The sequence below is a fragment of the Lycium ferocissimum genome, chromosome 7 (genome assembly GCF_029784015.1).
Source record: "Lycium ferocissimum isolate CSIRO_LF1 chromosome 7, AGI_CSIRO_Lferr_CH_V1, whole genome shotgun sequence".
Classification (NCBI taxonomy): Eukaryota; Viridiplantae; Streptophyta; class Magnoliopsida; order Solanales; family Solanaceae; genus Lycium; species Lycium ferocissimum.
Genome location: NC_081348.1, coordinates 60816795 through 60835107, shown reverse-complemented (window position 1 = coordinate 60835107; position 18313 = coordinate 60816795). Strand labels below are relative to the sequence as shown.

General features: G+C 36.5%; 1 protein-coding gene across 2 annotated transcripts; it reads right to left on the bottom strand.

Annotated features, from left to right (window-relative positions):
- Positions 1-2325: 2325 nt before the first annotated feature.
- Positions 2326-17422, bottom strand: LOC132065805 (uncharacterized). 2 transcript variants are annotated; one of them, XM_059459347.1, is made up of 8 exons: positions 17210-17422; positions 17029-17096; positions 6588-6707; positions 4578-4651; positions 4445-4502; positions 4262-4371; positions 3674-3777; positions 2326-2915 (listed from the first exon to the last, which is right to left on the bottom strand). In XM_059459347.1, exons 1-8 carry the CDS (start codon positions 17275-17277, stop codon positions 2792-2794), a joined length of 726 nt encoding a protein of 241 aa, XP_059315330.1. In that variant the 5' UTR covers positions 17278-17422; the 3' UTR covers positions 2326-2791. The 2 variants fall into 2 exon arrangements, with proteins under 2 accessions (XP_059315330.1, XP_059315331.1); XM_059459348.1 differs by lacking the exon at positions 2326-2915 and adding an exon at positions 2922-3061.
- Positions 17423-18313: the final 891 nt, after the last annotated feature.

The window sequence follows — 18313 nt, the reverse complement described above, 5'->3', positions numbered from 1 at the left end:
AAAAAAATTCCGTCAGCAAAAAGGGTATATTTGCACCATGTTGTAACGGCAGGGGTATATTTGCATCATTTTGTAACGACAGGGGTATATTTGCACCATTTTGTAACGGCATGAGTATATATACACCACTTTTGTAACGAGGGATATATCTGCTCTAAATCACAAAGTTGAGGGGCATATTTGCACCTTTTTACAAGTAATTGAAATAAAAAATAAGAACGAAAATAAATATTGATAATAGGATGGCGAGTAGAAGTTGCAGATGCACAATAAGAAATAATTAATGATTTTTTCAATTATCAAAGAGAGCTATCAATGTCTTAATTTCTTAATCCAAAAATCTCACTAATATGCTTTCTTTCGGCTTGTTGATTTTCTAAACTTAAAAAGGCAATGATTAAGTCAAATTGGGTTTTCCCACATTCAAACCATTCAAAGGACATCTATCTATCTATTCGAAGCGTGATTTTTTTCGAATTTTTATACAGCGAGGCGCAAAGTTTGCTGTTCCATCTGCAAGACAAAGTTGCCAATTAATATTCATTCCCTGTGGTTGAGTTGTCTTTGAGATAATATGTGGTGCTTGTTTATAGTGAAGTAAAATTTGTTGAACTCACACATGCAAGATATCTATTTGTAAGTAATAAGATGATTTCATCAAAGATAAGTAATTTTTAGCAAAAGAAATGGTAAGCTTTTGAAGCATATCTTAGATACCTCACTCGATATAAAATATTTTTGCATATATTATTTAAAGAACTCTCGATGTGAATCGTGCAATAAACCTATCAGATTTAAGATTTTGAGACTAAAATTCAAGAAGTAATCTGGATTAATATAGATCTCGAGTTAGCCATGATACCTTGATATCTAGTTGCACCCGCTTCAAATGGCTCGTTATCTGGACTACCCTGAACAAAGATGTTCTTTAGCTCTAAAGTTGTGGAACTCTAGATTGGTTGTGCTAGCAACTGCGCGTGCTTATGCACCTGCATGTAGGCCTGTGCACGAATCGGTTCGGTTCGGTTTTGGCCATCATCGAGTTGAAATTTTGAATTTCGATTTTCTAAAATTCTCAACCAAACTCGATCCATTCTAGGTCCAATTCGATTCGTTTTTTATTATTTCGGTTCGGTTACATAAATTGATTTGTTCGGTTTGTTCGAAATTTAAACAAGTAACTATTTTCATTTATAGAGTAAACATAACAAAAAAATAATGAGATCATAAATTTGCAGCCTTATAACCAAGACATTAACTAAGAAAAAAAACATAAACTTGCAAGCATAATAGCATATAAATAGCAAAACAAGAGCTTGACAACTTATGCAAGCATACAAATCCGCCAACACCACATTACATATACCAAATTCATAATCCAGCATCTTGCAACTTTCAAGCAGACAAGCATAATAACTCAGTTTGCATCCTCAAAAAAATCAAAAAAAAACCTCTGATTTGTACAGGCTAAGATCAAAGAAAAAACAAGCCATGGGTGGAGGCAATGGCCAAAAGGCAAAGATGACTTGTGAGAAGAACGCTGAAAAGACGAAAGACCAAAAGGGAAGTTAGCTTGAGGCCAACAAGAAGGCCATGAATATTTAGTGCAAGGTGTGCATGCACACATTCATTTGCACCACTTCTGAAGTTAAATAAATATTACTTCACTATAAGTATTAAGCGCATATATAGTTAGACTATTAGAGTATTAGTCATATTAGTCATTAGTGGCATATAAATTCGGTTTGTTCGGATCGGTTCGGTTGATAATTGAAGCCAACCGTATCCGAACCGTTAAACCGTAATATTTTACAATTGCATTTGTAAATCGAAATCGAATTGTATTATTCAAATTAAATTATCCGAATTGTTTCGAATCGGTTCGGAAATTCGGGTTGAACCGATTTGTGCACAGGCCTACCTGCATGGCTGTGCCAATCAGTCCAGCTGTATCGATCAAGCTAACCTCCGCTGCTGCAGGACGTATATAGGGTGTCCGAGTTTTCCGGGATTTCCTACTTGGCTTAGGATTTTGGGTTTGCATATAAAGAGGGGGCTTGCAAGACAAGAAAAAGGTGAAACCAGAATTCAGTTTTTAAAGGTAAGATCAAGCACAAGCAAGGAGTCTCTGAAGAGGTTGAAGCAAAACCACAACTAATGCTTCACGGGCAACACTTTACGCTATGTCTCTGTGTTAACTTATTACATAATCTATAATTCCTCTCTTATAGGCAAAACTCAAGTCTTACTGAATTGCCTTGAACTCCTGATTGACAGGCAACACTAGGAATACAAGGGCAAAAACATCTCTGTCCGTACATAAAATGGAATAAAGTTCAGTCTTTAAAAATATTAGAGAATGACATAAGTTCAAAACCAGACTCTTTTGGGGACACAGACATCATTACCTAGTCATAGTGTAGGGCCATCCCAAACAAAAAGTTTAAATACCAAAAGTGACTCTTACTCGAAAAATTAAGCTTAAAATACCAAAAGTGACTTACTCAAAAAAGCTTAAAATACCAAAAGTGACTGTTAATCGAAAACATATTTCGAAACTTAATCAAAAGAACAGCTATCGAAAAAATGATACACATTACAAGATTCTTTTGAGGACTTAATACATCTTTTTTGTTGCCTGGAATGTCAAAAATTACACAGAACCCCAAGGTTTGATGGTACTTGAAGCTTTTTGTGTTGTTTACCGAGTAATAGTTTCTCTGAACTCCTTAAAACTGTATAGTTTTCCATTCAAATGGTGCTGAAGAAACTCCATTCTTAATTGCCAACTCTAGTGATTAGTCGTAATCTCAAATATAACTCCTTCGAGATTCCTGATGATACGCCGAGTCCCAGAAACTTCATTTACCCGCAGACCATGCCGAATTGCTTCATCGATGACCATAGCATCCATGCTGGATAGGGAATGAAAGTTTAGGCACACAGGACAAAAATGCATCAAGAATGAAATGAAAATGACTACAGTTGCAAAAAACAGGTCAACAGTTTTTTTTCTCCATGTTCTCCACAGATCACCACTTCCGCAGTCAAGTGTTGACACCTAGACGATACACATGCACCACTGCATAGCATTAGTTGAAATAGCAGGAAACATATCAAAATGACCAGGCCTCATAACCTAGAGTAGTTGAAGATTGGTCTACAGTTACAAGTTATTTCGGTAAGTATCAATGAAATAGAAGATCAGGTTTGCTGGCTACTTATTATGCTCTGTTATTGAGAATGAGAGAATCTAATTAAGTAGGGATGATTTGCTTAGTAGTACTAGTTCCTCTTCCAACACTTGGTTAACAAACCTGTACAAGATTTGGCGATCAACATTTTCTAATAAATCCATACCAATCAACATTTTCTAATAGATACCTGATCATTAAAAGCTAAGAGTAGATTACTACAAATAAAAAGAAAATACTCATTAATTTTTCAGAAATTAGTTTGACATTTTGTTGAATAAGAAGATGGGATATGTACTAGTATGTATATTTGGAGACAAAGAAAAGTCTTTACGTGAAACTTGAAGCATGTCACGATCACAATAATTTCTTGAAGATCATTTCTACATGGGGAGTTATACATTCAACAAAGTCCTCCAAAATTTTGCAGCCAAAATATAATGAAAATGACAATAACAAAGTCAGTGAAGGCCACTTACACTTTTGCTCGTGAAACATAGGCCAAAATAAATTTGCATTTGCTCTGGTCACGATCTCTAAGTAGCTGTTCAACAGTATCAAAAAGCAAAGGGACATTTGCCTGCTGAAAACTTAAAGCTTGTCAAGGGATACACTATTCTTTCTCGGCTATGATGTCATCAAAATGAGGGTAAAGTAAGAAAAACTTAAGTCTATAATTCAATCATTTGTCAGTTTAAGACAATCTAGTTGCCACTATGTTTCAAATGTGAATCAGTTGATCTAACAACAGTTTGTTCAGGTGCCAAAACAAGGACAGAGAACTAGAGTACTTATCTGACTTTAAAAGTCGTCAAGGAGAGAATGGTATTCATATCTTATAGGCTTGATGAATTGGAATTTTCCGACTATTACTGAAATAAAAGGAGCTAGTTCACTACTGCAAAACATTTCCAGACACATGGTATCCAATCCAAAAGACAATTTCCAACCCTCAAAGAGGAATAGGTTAGTTCATGATAGGCTGGCAATTGGCATGATGTTAGCTTCAAATTAAGTCAGACATGTATAAAAGGAGAAACAATTATGGCAGCAGGACATAAATCAACTTGGATATAAATGTCAGCTCCAAGAACTAAATCAAATCCTTCTGGATGCCCCTGTAATATGCAATTCAGCTGATCTGAGTCACCCCATTCCAGCTTCTCGGCTTTTAATTCTGCATCGGAGATGAGTTAATGAGAAATGACCCTATCGAAAATGACAATTACAGTCCTCAATTGTTCACACACCTGTACAACACATAGAGTCATCAGAAGATTCCTGCAGCTTTATGTTTTTCTTCAGAATCTGGAATGATATAAATAGATTAGAGGGTGGACTTGCTACGCATTCCTCCAGCAAAATTCAATTGCTCAAGCTTGCCTTCAGAACTTCATCATTATGATCTGTCATCACAACTTCACGACAGAATCTACTGCAAAGTACTCCAGTTATACCTGAAAATACGATACAATCAATTAATTTCGTCTCAAATAAAATAAAGGAGAAATGATATGGAAAGTAAAATAAAAAGTGCGAACACACATGGTTGCCTTGAGAGAGGAACTATACAGCATTATTAGCAGGTACAATTGTGAATATTTCGGAACTTAATTCATGTCTCCCGTCAAAAGAGGCCTTTAAGTTTCACACTTCAATTTTGTCCTTGATTTATTGAAGAAGTTCTCCCTCCTAGTCGTCTTTTCCACATATATAGGTTTATCTTGAATCTATGTACTAATATCGAGTGAAAATATCAAAACATTTGCAGATACTTGTTGTAATGTTGAATTCAATGAACACCTTAAGACCATGAGGCCCCGAGACAGTCTTTGAGGTAGAAACTAGTTCAAAGTAAAGCTTCAGGCTTTGAGTAAAGAAGAGGAACAGGCCCATCACATGTTTCACATCCGAAAAAACAGCCAAAAGCTAATGGTAGAGCCAGATCAGTTACCCATTCTATAACTTCGAAAATGTGGTTGAATTTACTTATATGTAAACATTTTGTCTCCTGTGTATGTTCTTTATCTCTCTCATCGGGATGGAATGATCATTTGAAGTTGCATATTTTTCATCAACCAAGTATGTTTATCATGAATTCATGATCTTAAACAAGCACCCGATATGAACTTATATGTGCGCATTTCCATTCCTTGTAACATTTTGCTATCTTAAAGTTCAAAGGAAATAATAGGTGGCCATGTTATACTTCTAATACAATCTAAGGCTCTAAGCAATGTCATTTCTTCTACTCATGTATCTCATTAAGTTGGACATGGATCTTTATATGATTTCCTCGAGCTTCCATCTCGGCTGAATAACTTCGCAACAGTTAAGAAAGGAATCATCACCTATCACATAAAATTAGGACAATAGTTATCTAACATGTAAATCTGTCCCATCTCAAGGTGAAATGCTTGGTTGGTGTGAAAAAAAACTTGTCTGACGCAAAGTAACCGTCAATGAAGGTGTACACGACTTTGCAACAGGTATGTTTTGTGTGAAGAGCAGCTTGAGGACAACAACCATCTCTTTTTTCATTGTAAATTTACCTCTCAGATTTGGGACTGTCTTAAACAAATCAGGACTCTTCTGGTGTACGCCCAAAACCACCCCCCAGTTTTTGCAAGGTTGGCACAGAATAGGCATACAAAGGTCCTCAATAATATTTGGTACACGATGCCGGCTGAGGTTTGATGGTGTGCCTGGAAAGAAAGGAATGATAGGTTGTTTGAAGACAAAAAAGAACATAGTTATTGGTGTGAAACACTATAGTATTTTGTTGCATCGTTTTTGGTATAACATGGCAGAGGTATATGCTTCTGATCCTAGTGCCATGATTGTCTTTATTAGCACTCTATATAAAATGTAATGGTTCCCTTTTGTTGTAACTCTCCCAGCATCATCTTTTGGCTGGTTTTATTATATAAAATAGTTAGTCTTTACTGATTAAAAATAGTTATTTAACATGCAATATTACAATGCAGGGATATAAATCTATAATAGGATTCAATACAGTAAAACAGTATATATGGGTGCTTCATTTGCTTTGATTGTTAGTTTCCATTTTACTAAAAGGTCTTGTGCTCTTAGTCATATATCTGGTAACTTCATTTGTCTTTTTAATCTTGCCTGCACCCTCCAACTTCCCAGATTCCTGAACCTTTTCTCCAATTCATTTGTTAGGAAATATGAGCCTCAATTTTAAATGAGTAATCTATGATAAAAATAAATAATGAAGGTCCAAGGGAATCAATAAATCACAGTGCTAAGTGCTGAAACTTTATATGTTTAATACAACAAAAACTTTATTTAGTATCTTAATAGTGATGACCAAACAGAATACAATACATAAATATATAAATTCATCGTGGTTTTCAGAATGATACTAACCAACACCAGAGCCTAGTTCAATGACAGAACATCCTTGGAGCATGTTAGCATTCTTTGTGAGATAATCATTCATGAGCACTGCCCCAGGCCACACCAACTGTCCTGTCAAATCAAAATCAGCTGTTCCACAAATAGTCAGCCCCCAGTAATTATATTAGGTAATATTAATGCAAGCATGGGGACATCAAAAAATATTTGAGGAATAAAAGTAAACAAATCAAAATGAGAAAAGCTTTCAGTAAAATTTGGTTTTGCAGTGCTAGGGAAGATGCTACAAATAATGGAATGAGAGAGAGCTAACAAACTATTTGCATGCATTCATCAACTACAAATCGTCATTGATATATTCAGACAGGTTTATATCTGTGACTCTTAATCTTCTAAGAATATCCACCTCACCTGACCTCAGTAAGAAAGATATTTCCTTGAGTAAGTTACAAAGACTCAGCATAAGTACTGGTTAAATTTTTTTTTTTTTTGATAAGTGAAGTGTTTTATTAATCTGGTACAGAAGCAAGAAAGCATAACTACATAACTTTCATCAGTCACACTACATATCACCCCCCAAGAAATACAGAAAATCCAAGTAATGATCCATCCTATCTAGAAAATCCAAGAATAGATTTTTGATGCATTCCTTCAACAAAGAGTGAATGATGTTTAAACGATAGCAGAAAGCATCTGAGGCAACTTGCGACTAGAAATCAAGAACGAGGGAATCTCTTGCGCTATCTATCGTATCTAAAGAAAATTTAAGGTGTGTCATACAACTAAACTAAGTTTAAAAAATAAAAAAAAAAAAAAAAAAAATTATTTGACACTAAATAGAAACAGGACACAGAATCTACCAGATTCAAGTAGCATAAGATCATCAAAATCCTCTTCAACGTTTAGGGGAAGAGGCTTACTTTGATACCAATCTTGAAGGCAAACAAGGGTTTGCACTCCAAAATGAATCAAGAATACAGCCCATGGTGCTAAATGCACATTCCGATGCCACAATAGAAATCGGAATTGCTAACCAATCACGAGCCATATCGGAAAGAACTTTACATCTAGGAGCATTAACTTTTCACCATAACAAGATATCAAAATCATCACTATCGGGCTTTTGTTCCTCACTGAAATACTTTTCCAACTCTGATTTACCACCCAAACATGTAGTATCTTGTTTTTTCCTCTTCATTTCCATCCTATTTCTCACTTTTGTGCTAATGTTAGAGCTAGATGTATCGATGTCTCATCTGAAGATTTAGAGAGAGAAGATGTATGTCGAGATGCATTAGGGAATTTTGTAAGATACTCTTCAAACATAGATTTCATATAAGTCACCACTTCATCTTTTATTTTCCTCCCCTTCTCTCCATACATATCCTCAAGTGCAAAGCCAAACATACTTAAGATTGTTATGAGAATCTAAAATAGAGGCAATAAAAAGCATCTTATTCATTTTTTCAGGAGCACACCGGTACTTCACCAAATTTTCCTTCAACTTTGGCAAACCAGGATCATTAACTTCCGTACATTCTTTTCAATGATCGTGAAGCTCAACTATGTCTTCAAAGTGAGCATTAGAAGTGACATAGAGTGAACCCGGAACCTTCACAGTTGGATCATAAAAACTATGAAGAAATATTACCATGTTTCTCATATTTTGCCTATCATTACTTTATAGTACACCTGCAACACTTCCATCTTCACAAACATTAGTAGCAAGATAAGTTGACAATCCACAAGATCATGCCTATCAAATGCAGTCTCAAAATGTTGTGCGTTATCCAACATCAAGTAATTCCACCTAGTGGGAACATTCAAACATAATGACTTCTTACATTCTATGTTTTTGAGTTCACAACTTTCATTAAATTTTCTAAGCCTTGCGGGAGATAGTTTAACATACTTCACCATTTGCCTAACACGTTTGATAGATGCACCAACTTTTTTCATGTCATTAAATTTTCTAAGCCTTGCGGGAGATAGTTTAACATACTTCACCATTTGCCTAACACGTTTGATAGATGCACCAACTTTTTTCATGTCATCTTGCACAATAAGATTGAGAATGTGAGTCATACATCTCACGAGAGGATGGTTACCACATTTCATGTTAGATCCTCAATTGTTTGTGTAACTCTTTCACCATGACATCATTTGAAGAAGCATTATCTACGGTTATAGTGAAGATCTTCTCCAAATTCCAATCAAGCAAACACCCACTAATAGAACGGGCCATTTCATCACCCTTATTACTAGAGACAACGCGAAAGTTTAAAATTCATTTATGCAAGACTCAATCTCTTAAAATAAAGTGCGCCGTCAAATACATATATAATTTTTTTTTGCAAAGAAGTCCATGTGTTTGTAGTTAGACAAACTCTACGTGACGTTTCATTGAAATATTTTAGCAAATGTTTTCTCTCTTCACCAAAAATGACATATCAATCCTAGTCACGGGATCGTGATGTGCTTATTAGGAAAACCCAACCTTTATTCTGAGTTCCCTCCCCTAGGACATTGACTAGGGATTTTTTTTTTATTTAATAATCGTGGTGTTCGTTCCAACTTGCGTGCACCTTGAACAATTCCACGAGATACCTGCCACCTCCCCAGCAATAAGTAACTCTGTCCACCAAGGCTATGACAAATGGAAAGAAATCACCTAGTGTTTTGTCTATGCTGAGATTTGAACCTGAGACTTCATGGTTCTCAACCCACTTCATTGACCACTAAGCGACACCCTTTGGTGCTAGATCATTGTCTAGGGATTGTTATGCAATTTTTGGTGAAAATAGGAAAATTTGCTAAAGTATTTCAAAGAAACATCACCTAGAGTTTGTCTAACCACATACACATAGACTTCTTTACAGAGAATAAATTATGTGTTTGACGGCGCACTTTATTGATAGAGATTGGGTCTTGCATAAATGAATCTTAAAACTTTCGCGTCGTCTCTAGTCATAAGGATGATGAAATAGCCCGTCTTATTAGTAGGCGTTTGCTTGATTGGAATTTGGAGAAGATCTTCACTATAACCGTAGATAACTTCTTCAAATGATGTTATGGTGAAAGAGTTGCACAAACAATTTGTTAATTGAGGATCTAACATAAAATGTGGTAACCATCTTCACATGAGATGTATGGCTCACATTCTCAATCTTATTGTGTAAGATGGCATAAAAGAAGTTGGTGCATCTATCCAACATGTTAGGCAAATGGTGAAGTATGTTAGACTATCTCCCGCAAGGCTTAGAAAATTTAATGAATGTTGTGAACTCAAAAACATAGAATGTCAAAAATTATTATGTTTGGATGTTCCTACTAGGTGGAATTCTACCTACTTGATGTTGGATACCGCATAACATTTTGAGACTGCATTTGATAGGTATGATTTTTGTGGGCTTGCTACTAATGTTTGTGAATACGAAAGCATTGCAAGTGTACTTGAAAGTAATGATTGGCAAAATGAGAGAAACATGGTAATATTTCTTCAAGGGTTTTATGATCTAACTGTGAAGGTTTCGAGTTCACTCTATGTCACTTCTAAGTTCACTTTGAAGACATCGTTGAACTTCACTATCATTGAAAAAAATGTATGGAAGTTAATGATCCTGGTTTGGCAAAAATGACAGAAAAGATGAAAGAAAAGTTTATCAAGTATTGGGTGCTCCTGAAAAAATGAATAAAATGCTTTTTATTGCCTCTATTTTAGATCCCCATAACAAGCTTGAGTATGTCGGCTTTCTTGAGGATATGTGTGGAGAGACAAAGGCGAGGAGAATAAAAGATGAAGTGGTGAGTTATATGAATTCCATGTTTGAAGAGTATCTTAAAAATTCCCTAAAGCATCTCGACATACATCTTCTGTCTCTAATTCACCGGATTCATCGGATATGACATCTGATACGTTCTAGCTCTAACATTAGCACAAAATCAACAAACGTGAGAAATATGATGAAATGAAGAGGGAAAAGCAAAGATACTACATGTTTAGTTGGTAAGTCAGAGTTGGAAAAGTATCTTAGTGAGGAACAAGAGCCTGATAGTGATGATTTTGATATCTTGTTAATGTTCCTAGATGTAAAGTTCTTTCCGTGATGGCTCGTGATGTGTTTGCAATTCCAATTTCGTGTGGCATTAGAACGTGCATTTAGCATCGGGGCCGTATTCTTGATACATTTAGGAGTTCATTGACTCCGAAATTGGTCCAAGCTCTTGTTTGTCTTCAAGATTGATATCGAAATGAGCCTCTTCCCGTAAATGTTTTAAAAAAATTTGATGATCTTATGCAACTTGAACCTGGTATGATTTTGTGTCTTGTTTCTATTTAGTGCAAAATAAAAATAAAAAATTTACTTAGTTTAATTGTATGACACATCTTCAATTCTCTTTAGATATGACAGATAGAGCAAGAGATCCCCTCATTCTTGATTTCTGGTCGCAAGTTGCCTCATGTGCTTTCTACTAAGTTTTAAACATCATTTACTCTTGGTTGAAGGAATTGTAATTTTACTGAAAGATCCACTCTTTTGCAGGTTGAAGCATTAGTTGGGAAGATTTTCATGATTTCCCTTTTGTTGGCTATGGTGTTTGGTCTATTTCAGAGCTTGAAGTTCATTGAAAAGGACACTGCTTCTAAAGAGAAATGATGGGATTAGTTGATGACAGCACTTAATATGAAGAGAACTTTTCAGTTGGTGACTGCTCTCTTCTTCTTCATTCTCAAGAGGAATGCATCAACAAAACTGCCCTTCCATATAGATCATCGTGGCATGAACGAATTTCTTCGCTTCGATTCCGCCCCTAAAGCGAGTTCCTGCTCCTCCTCCTTCTCCTTTAGGATAGGATCCTCCTTGGTCCTTTTTACATAACATTCTCGGCTGCCTCCGGTCCGGTAGGTCGGTCGCCCGCCAATGACTAGCCCAGCTATGGAGCTAGGTGTACACCGCCAATTGTTTCAAACTCTTAATATTATCCTGGTTGTAATATTAACATAATTTCCTGTTTAAGATTAAATGTTGATGAAGTAAGATCATAACATATGGTATGTTTTGGAATTGAGTGACTAGCTATAGATTTTTAGTGGCTTCAGACCACTTTAAACTTGTTTGTTGTTGGATCTTGGAAATTTGTGAAAATGCTGTATGCATTTCATAAATATTTGTGGTCTTTCTTTATAAATCTGAATAGGAGAACTCTTATGTGGATATATGCAGAAATAGTTCCTTTCCTTTTGTAATGCACTGAACTACTGAAGAGATAATAAAATTATGTAGATAGTGCTGCTAATAAAAACAGGTCAGCCCGGTGCACAAAGCATCCCGTGTTAGCAGGGTCCGGGAAGGGCCGCACCCCAAAGGGTGTGATGTAGACAACATAACCTAATGCAAGCATTATAGTGCTGCTAATATGAACGTTATTTATTACTCCTATCTAACATGAGCTTTGATACATGTACCGATAGTGATCCAAGACAAAAAAGCTTGATATGCTTTTTTTAATTTCAGGATATGCATATTGTCAGCTATCAATTGTAGTTGATATTTTGTTCTTTATATCCATGTTTTTGAATTGTTTGATTATCTTTGATTGACATAAAAACAAAAATGTAAATGACAGAGAGGATGACTTGGAAAGTGTTTTCCAATGGTTATAGAAGATATTTAGTGTCTTTTTGCGGTATACAACTATTTAAAAGCAAACAAAAAAGAGTTCAAATATATAGCATTCTGTCTAGTTAAGGTAAATCCCGAATTACCGTACCAGGATTTACCGTACCGGACTGAACTTTGTGTTTGGTATTTGATATCTACTTTCACTTACTGATTACCGGATTACTGAAACCGAACTTTGGGAATACTGAAACCGAACTTTGGGAATACTGAACGCTCACACCTAGCAGAAACTATCTTTCAGAAGCTAGAAAGTAGCTTTCCCCAGAAGCACTTTTCAAAACCTTGGGCAAGCACAAATTCCTACTCTAATATTGGCGAAAGTGTTTCCCAAAATTGATTGGCCAAACACAAACTGCAACTCTCTAAAAGTACTTTTTCAAAATCACTTTAAAAAATAAGCAGATCTTGGAAGCTTGGCGAAACAGGCTATGAGCTTTCAGATAAATAAGCACAAGAGAAGCAAAGCTATCTATGAAACTACTACTCGTCGACCGACTAAAATAAAACAAATCCAACCTACTTTGGTTCAAAGGATATGGCAACAAATAAACAGCTTTTTCTCACAGTTGCAATGATTCCCAAACTTAATTAACCCTTCTTGTTAACTAAATGTACTAAAAATCATCTCTGTCGGTACTCTCCAGATCACCCAAGTTCACAGAAGGCAAAAGCATTAAGCCTCCCTGGAAAAAGCAACTAAATTGAAGTATGCTCCTAAGGCTAAGCTTAAGCCACATGATGAGGAACCAGTATCTCAGTTTCAAAAAAAAAAATAGTATTCGATGCTCTCCAACCTACTCAGAACAAGCCAGCTATAAATGGTAAGATGCTCATCCTTGATGTCACACACAAACTAAAACTGGAGCTTTATATGTGTCAAGCTCAACCTTGCCATCCATATTCTCTTACTTCTCAAGTTTTTTTCATTTGATAAGCCTTTGATTGCTCGCAATAAAGCCTCTTTAATAAACATTATTATCATGGTGTACTACACGAAAGTAGTAGTACTAGTCCTTATAATACTGCTTTCGGAAAAGGGTCAAATATACCCCTGTACTATCAGAAAAGGGACAAATATACCCCTCGTTATACTTTGGGTCCAAATATACCCCTGCCGTTATACTTTGGGTTCAAATATACCCTCCAATCCCACATGGCATTAATATGTTAATGAAGTAAAAGCCATGTGGCATGCCACCTCACTAACAAATCCAATTCTACCCCTCCCCTCCCTATCTTCTTCCACCACCACCTCCCCCTCAACTACCATCGTCTTTATGCCCACCACCATTTTCACAAACTCAAACTTAAAGCCGGTGTATTGAAAAGAAAGACCGATAAACTTGTCGGAATTGCTACTCACTCCTTCACATTCAAAACGTTTATTTGTAGGTCCACCAATCCTTCCTCCTCCACAAGATCTCTTTACATCAGTCTACACTTCACTAAATCCACAAATAACTCAAACTTCATTTTACTTGTTTCAGTACCTTGTGATTTTTGTCATCCAATAAGTAACGCCTGTTTATTATATATAGAGTACTTACTACTACTACTAGTTGTTCTTAGTTACAAACGAGGCAAAATTTTCGTTCAATTCAGTGATCTAGCCTTGTGCATTTGGAGAATGGGTTAATAGGGTTACGGTGATTATGCGATCGATGTCAATACCGAAGGAGCCAAAGCAAGTGATGAAACGGAGAGATGGATCGGTTTTGGGGAAGAAAACGATTCTCAAAAGTGATCATTTTCCTGGTTGCCAGAATAGACGATTGCCTCCTCATATTGATGGTGCTCCTAATTATCGCAAGGTCTTTTAATACACTGGCTTTAAGTTTAAGGGGGAGGTGGGGGTGGGAGAAGATAGGGAGGGGAGGGGTAAAATCGGATTTGTTAGTGAGGTGGCATGCCACATGGCATTTACTTCATTAAAATATTAATGTCATGTGGGATTGGGCTCCACCTTGGTCAACTTTAACTGTAGAAGGGTATATTTTTAACCCAAAGTATAACGACAGGGGTATAATTGGACCCAAAGTATAACGAGGGGTATATTTGGCCCTTTTCCGTACTGCTTTTGATAAGTGAAGGACTCCAATGTGGATGCGACCCCTATCTATGACAGAAAACTTTTAAAAACATTTTTTTAACCATGTGTAATATATCAACCTGTTAGTGTTGTATGTCACAATGGAATCAGCATCCTCCATAACTCCCCCCCACCCCCAACCCCTCTCCCCTTGTGCCACACAAGCTTCCTAACCTAGCAAACATTACCATTTGCCTCCAGGTCTCTCCATTCCAAGATCTCATATGGCCTGATTTGTTGGAGAATGCTCGGCAGTCCATGTAAAGAGAAAGATGAACGAGGATGATTGTTTGTTGCCCAACAAACAATTTTGTCAATGATGACCGTTTTACTAGATGTATATCATATTGTTTTTTTGATAAGGTAAAAGTTACTAGATGCAGATCATATTCTTTGAAGAAATCTCTTTTCCATTTGAATGTGCGTACAAGTATGGCTCTACTTCCCCTTTTTTCTTTTTTTTCAGAAGTCAAGTGGTTCAATTTTGATAGGCTTTCTAAGGACAGTTAATCTAAGTGAACTCCGGTGATCAGAACTCAAGTAACAACCATTGTGAGATGTCATTTCAAACTGATTGTAGCAAAGAAATAGAAGAAGGGGGGTAAATAGGTTGAGACAAGCCCTCAACTTTAATAAAGGTGAGGAACGGATACCCCTTAGAAAGGCAATTTTTAAAGGATAATATGTGAGCTCTGCAAGGACAACGATCAATGTTTCCAATGAAAGTGAAGCTTAGGTACAGCAAAGTCAAGCATCACTTAAGATGTAGCATAAGCTCCAACCATATCCATGTAGGATTGAGATGCTAAAAGAAAGGCCTTCTGACTAGACTTCCCTTGAGTGTAACTATGTTGCTTGTACTCTCTTTAAATGTTGCCGGACCCATGATGGATCCTCCAAAAATGCACTACTTTTGGAGGATCTGACACACACTCATCGGCATTTTTGAATATTCCGAGCAACATAGGATTGGAAAAGCTAACGTTGTCGGAAATCTTGCTCGCCAGTCTTTGTCATTGAAAAGGTGACTAGATCCTTAAATAATGTAATAAGTCCACCAGGCCACACTCAGAGCCATCACTGCCTATAAAGAAGTAGAGAGAGCTCAGCAAACTCAAGCATCAGTTACATGCTTTCAAGCTTAAGGACATTATTGCCAACTCTAAGAAGCAGAAACGTCCGCCAAGCCAGCAAGTTCCCAAGACCATGAAATAAAATGAAAGAATCCTCTCCCAGTCTCTCTAGTACCTACAACCTTCAAATATGTAGATGGAAGCAACCTCTACATACAAAGCTTCCTATATATTTCTTTCACAAATACCTATGGTGAAACTTCTACAAAGGTGAAAGCCAAGGTCTCAAGATTGAAGTTTCAATAATGTCAAACAACAACAACAACAACAACAACAATGGTGAAATCCCACAGTCCACCAGGCCACTCCTACCAAGGGTAGGCCATTTCCGAAAGACCCTGCCAATAAAAGCATAAAGTAAGATAAAGAGAGATTCGGAAAAAAGAGATTCAAAGCGATATGGAAGAAATAATGCACAAAGATAACACAGATAATCACACAGAAATAACGAGATAATAGCGAGAAATCGGAGCAGAGAACACGGAGATGACAATCAAAGCATAGGTATAATAACATTAAAAAATTGCAATAATGCAACTACTAATAAGAAGCAGACTATCTACTAGCCTTCTACCTTAATTTGGGCCATGCAAGTTGCGCCAAGACCATGAATTACCTCTCCCAAAATGAAAGAAACCATCCCGGCCAACCCTCTCCCAGTCTCTTCACATGCCCAAACCATCTCAATCTCGCTTCTCGCATCTTGTCTTCCAAGGCCACCCCCACCTTATCCCGAATATATCCTAAGACTCGGGTGGCACACATCCATCTCAACATTCTCATCTCGGCAACATCTTTTGAACGTGAGAGATCTTTCGCCAACACTCCGCCCCCATACGGATAGTATATACTTTGTAGAACTTGCCCTTAAGTTTGGTGGCAAATACCTATGGTGAAGCTCCATTTCATCCACATACGATGTGTGACATCATCGTCAATCTCCCCCGCATTGCAAGGTCTCAAACTACTTTTCTTGAAACATCTTCAATAATGTCAAAAGCAAAGGAAAAACTATATCAGAAACAAAATAAACAAAGATGATAACAAAAGTATATGAAAAGTAAACTCTTTCGGGTATTTCTTCATTTTCTACAAAAACCATACAAGATACATGACTTATTCCCTTAATTTAATCTATTATATAATTTTAATCACATATCTCAGTAAATAGCATTAAAGCACCCTCTTTGTTCTCATAAAGAAAGAAAAAAAAAACTACTTGCTATTCAACCTGTGCCTGTATTACTGATATTTGCATAACTCTAACCAGAGGCGGAGCTAGGTTGGGCCGAGGGGGTTCATACAAGGTTAAAATTATTTTTTATGTATATATAGTATTTGTTGAACCCTTGGCTTATTCGTGTATTTACTTTTTTATATTTTTTAACCCCCTTAGTAAAATTCTTGGCTCCGCCGTTGACTCTAACCAGCTACCAAACGATTGTATAAGATTGTGATCCCAAGAGCCCCACCTTTGTACAACACCAATTATTGTTTTCAGAAACTATACAAAGTGAAATAAAAAATAAAAATATTAAAAGACCGACTTGAAGCAGATTGGAGGCAGTAAAGCTGAAGAACATGAGTCCCAAATGTAAAATCAGTAATTTGGTAGCTGCAAAAAGTGAATAAACTCATTTTAGTATACACAAAACAAGAACTTGTATGTACATGTACATAAAAAATAGATTAATTAAAGAAAATGACAGAGAAAGATGGGGCCTATACTCGTCATTGACGAAGAAAGATTCATCCAAGCACACTATATCATCTTCTTCTTCTTCTTTTCTACTCATGCTGATGCTGGTTTATGTCTTCCCTTTGGCACACAAACGCAGTTGCCAGTTCTTAAGAAGCTCTTATTCACTTGCCTTAGTTTCTTGTAAGCATTAGTCCTCCCACTTTGAATTATGTTCTTCTGGGCTATGACCTTCCTTTTCTATTTGGTGGGTTGGGCCTATGGTCCTTTCTCTTCAATTTTCAATTTGATGGGTTGGGATTCAAGGCATTGGCACAATTGTCCCTATGTTCGGGCGATCTTTAACTTTTTCCCCTCAAATATGTGGTTGTTTAGTTTGAAAAAAAAAAAACTTAATGCTGGGTGTTATTTTATTGAAATAAATAATAAGTACTTACAAACCTAAAAGAATAACAGAAAACGTAAAGTACACCAAAAGAAATGAAAAGTCACTTTCCTAATCTTCTTCTACGCCAACAACTCCAAACCCACATTCTCTCGCCGTTGAGATCGGAGCTAGGAATCGAAGACGCAGCTCCTCAATCATGTTCAACAAATCGAAGATCTGCTAGTATCAGCTATTCCGCAAGAATCGAGGATAAGCGAAGAAAGGTAAGCTAATCTTGCTTTGAAACCCAACGAAATATTCCTTCAAGTATGAAATCTGGGTTTTTCCTTATAGATCTATCTTCTAGAAGAAGTGTTTTGTGTTGATGAGTTGTATGATGCCAAATTGAGACAAAATCTTTGACAGTACTGTGAATCTTGCTTCTCTCTTATTGATAAAACCTCAATGGAATGAGCCGAAGCTAATACCACTATTGACGTCTTATTAATATTGAGTTACAGACCCACTCATGTACTTCCTTGATCAATTTGTTTTTCTTGGTCTGATCATAAGATTAGGTGTTTGTTGTTTGTCTAAATTGAAAATTTTCCTTCCTGCACTAGGCAGTTCAGAAAAGCTTGTGAATGTTAAGGTACCTGCAAAATCAAAAGCTAGGTTAGTTAAAAAAATCAGCCAAGGTATTTCCTTCCCTAAACTCATGTTGTACTGCCACATTGTAATTCTCTTTCATATCTATGATTTATCC

Coding starts and splice junctions, on each gene's coding strand:
- LOC132065805 (XM_059459347.1), bottom strand. CDS start 17,277: ATGAGTAGAAAAGAAGAAGAAGAAGATGATATAGTGTGCTTGGATGAA. Junction 4,652..6,587: donor TGAACTAGGCTCTGGTGTTG/GTTAGTATCATT, acceptor TCGTATTTTCAG/GTATAACTGGAGTACTTTGC. Junction 2,916..3,673: donor TATGTTTCACGAGCAAAAGT/GTAAGTGGCCTT, acceptor TTCCCTATCCAG/CATGGATGCTATGGTCATCG.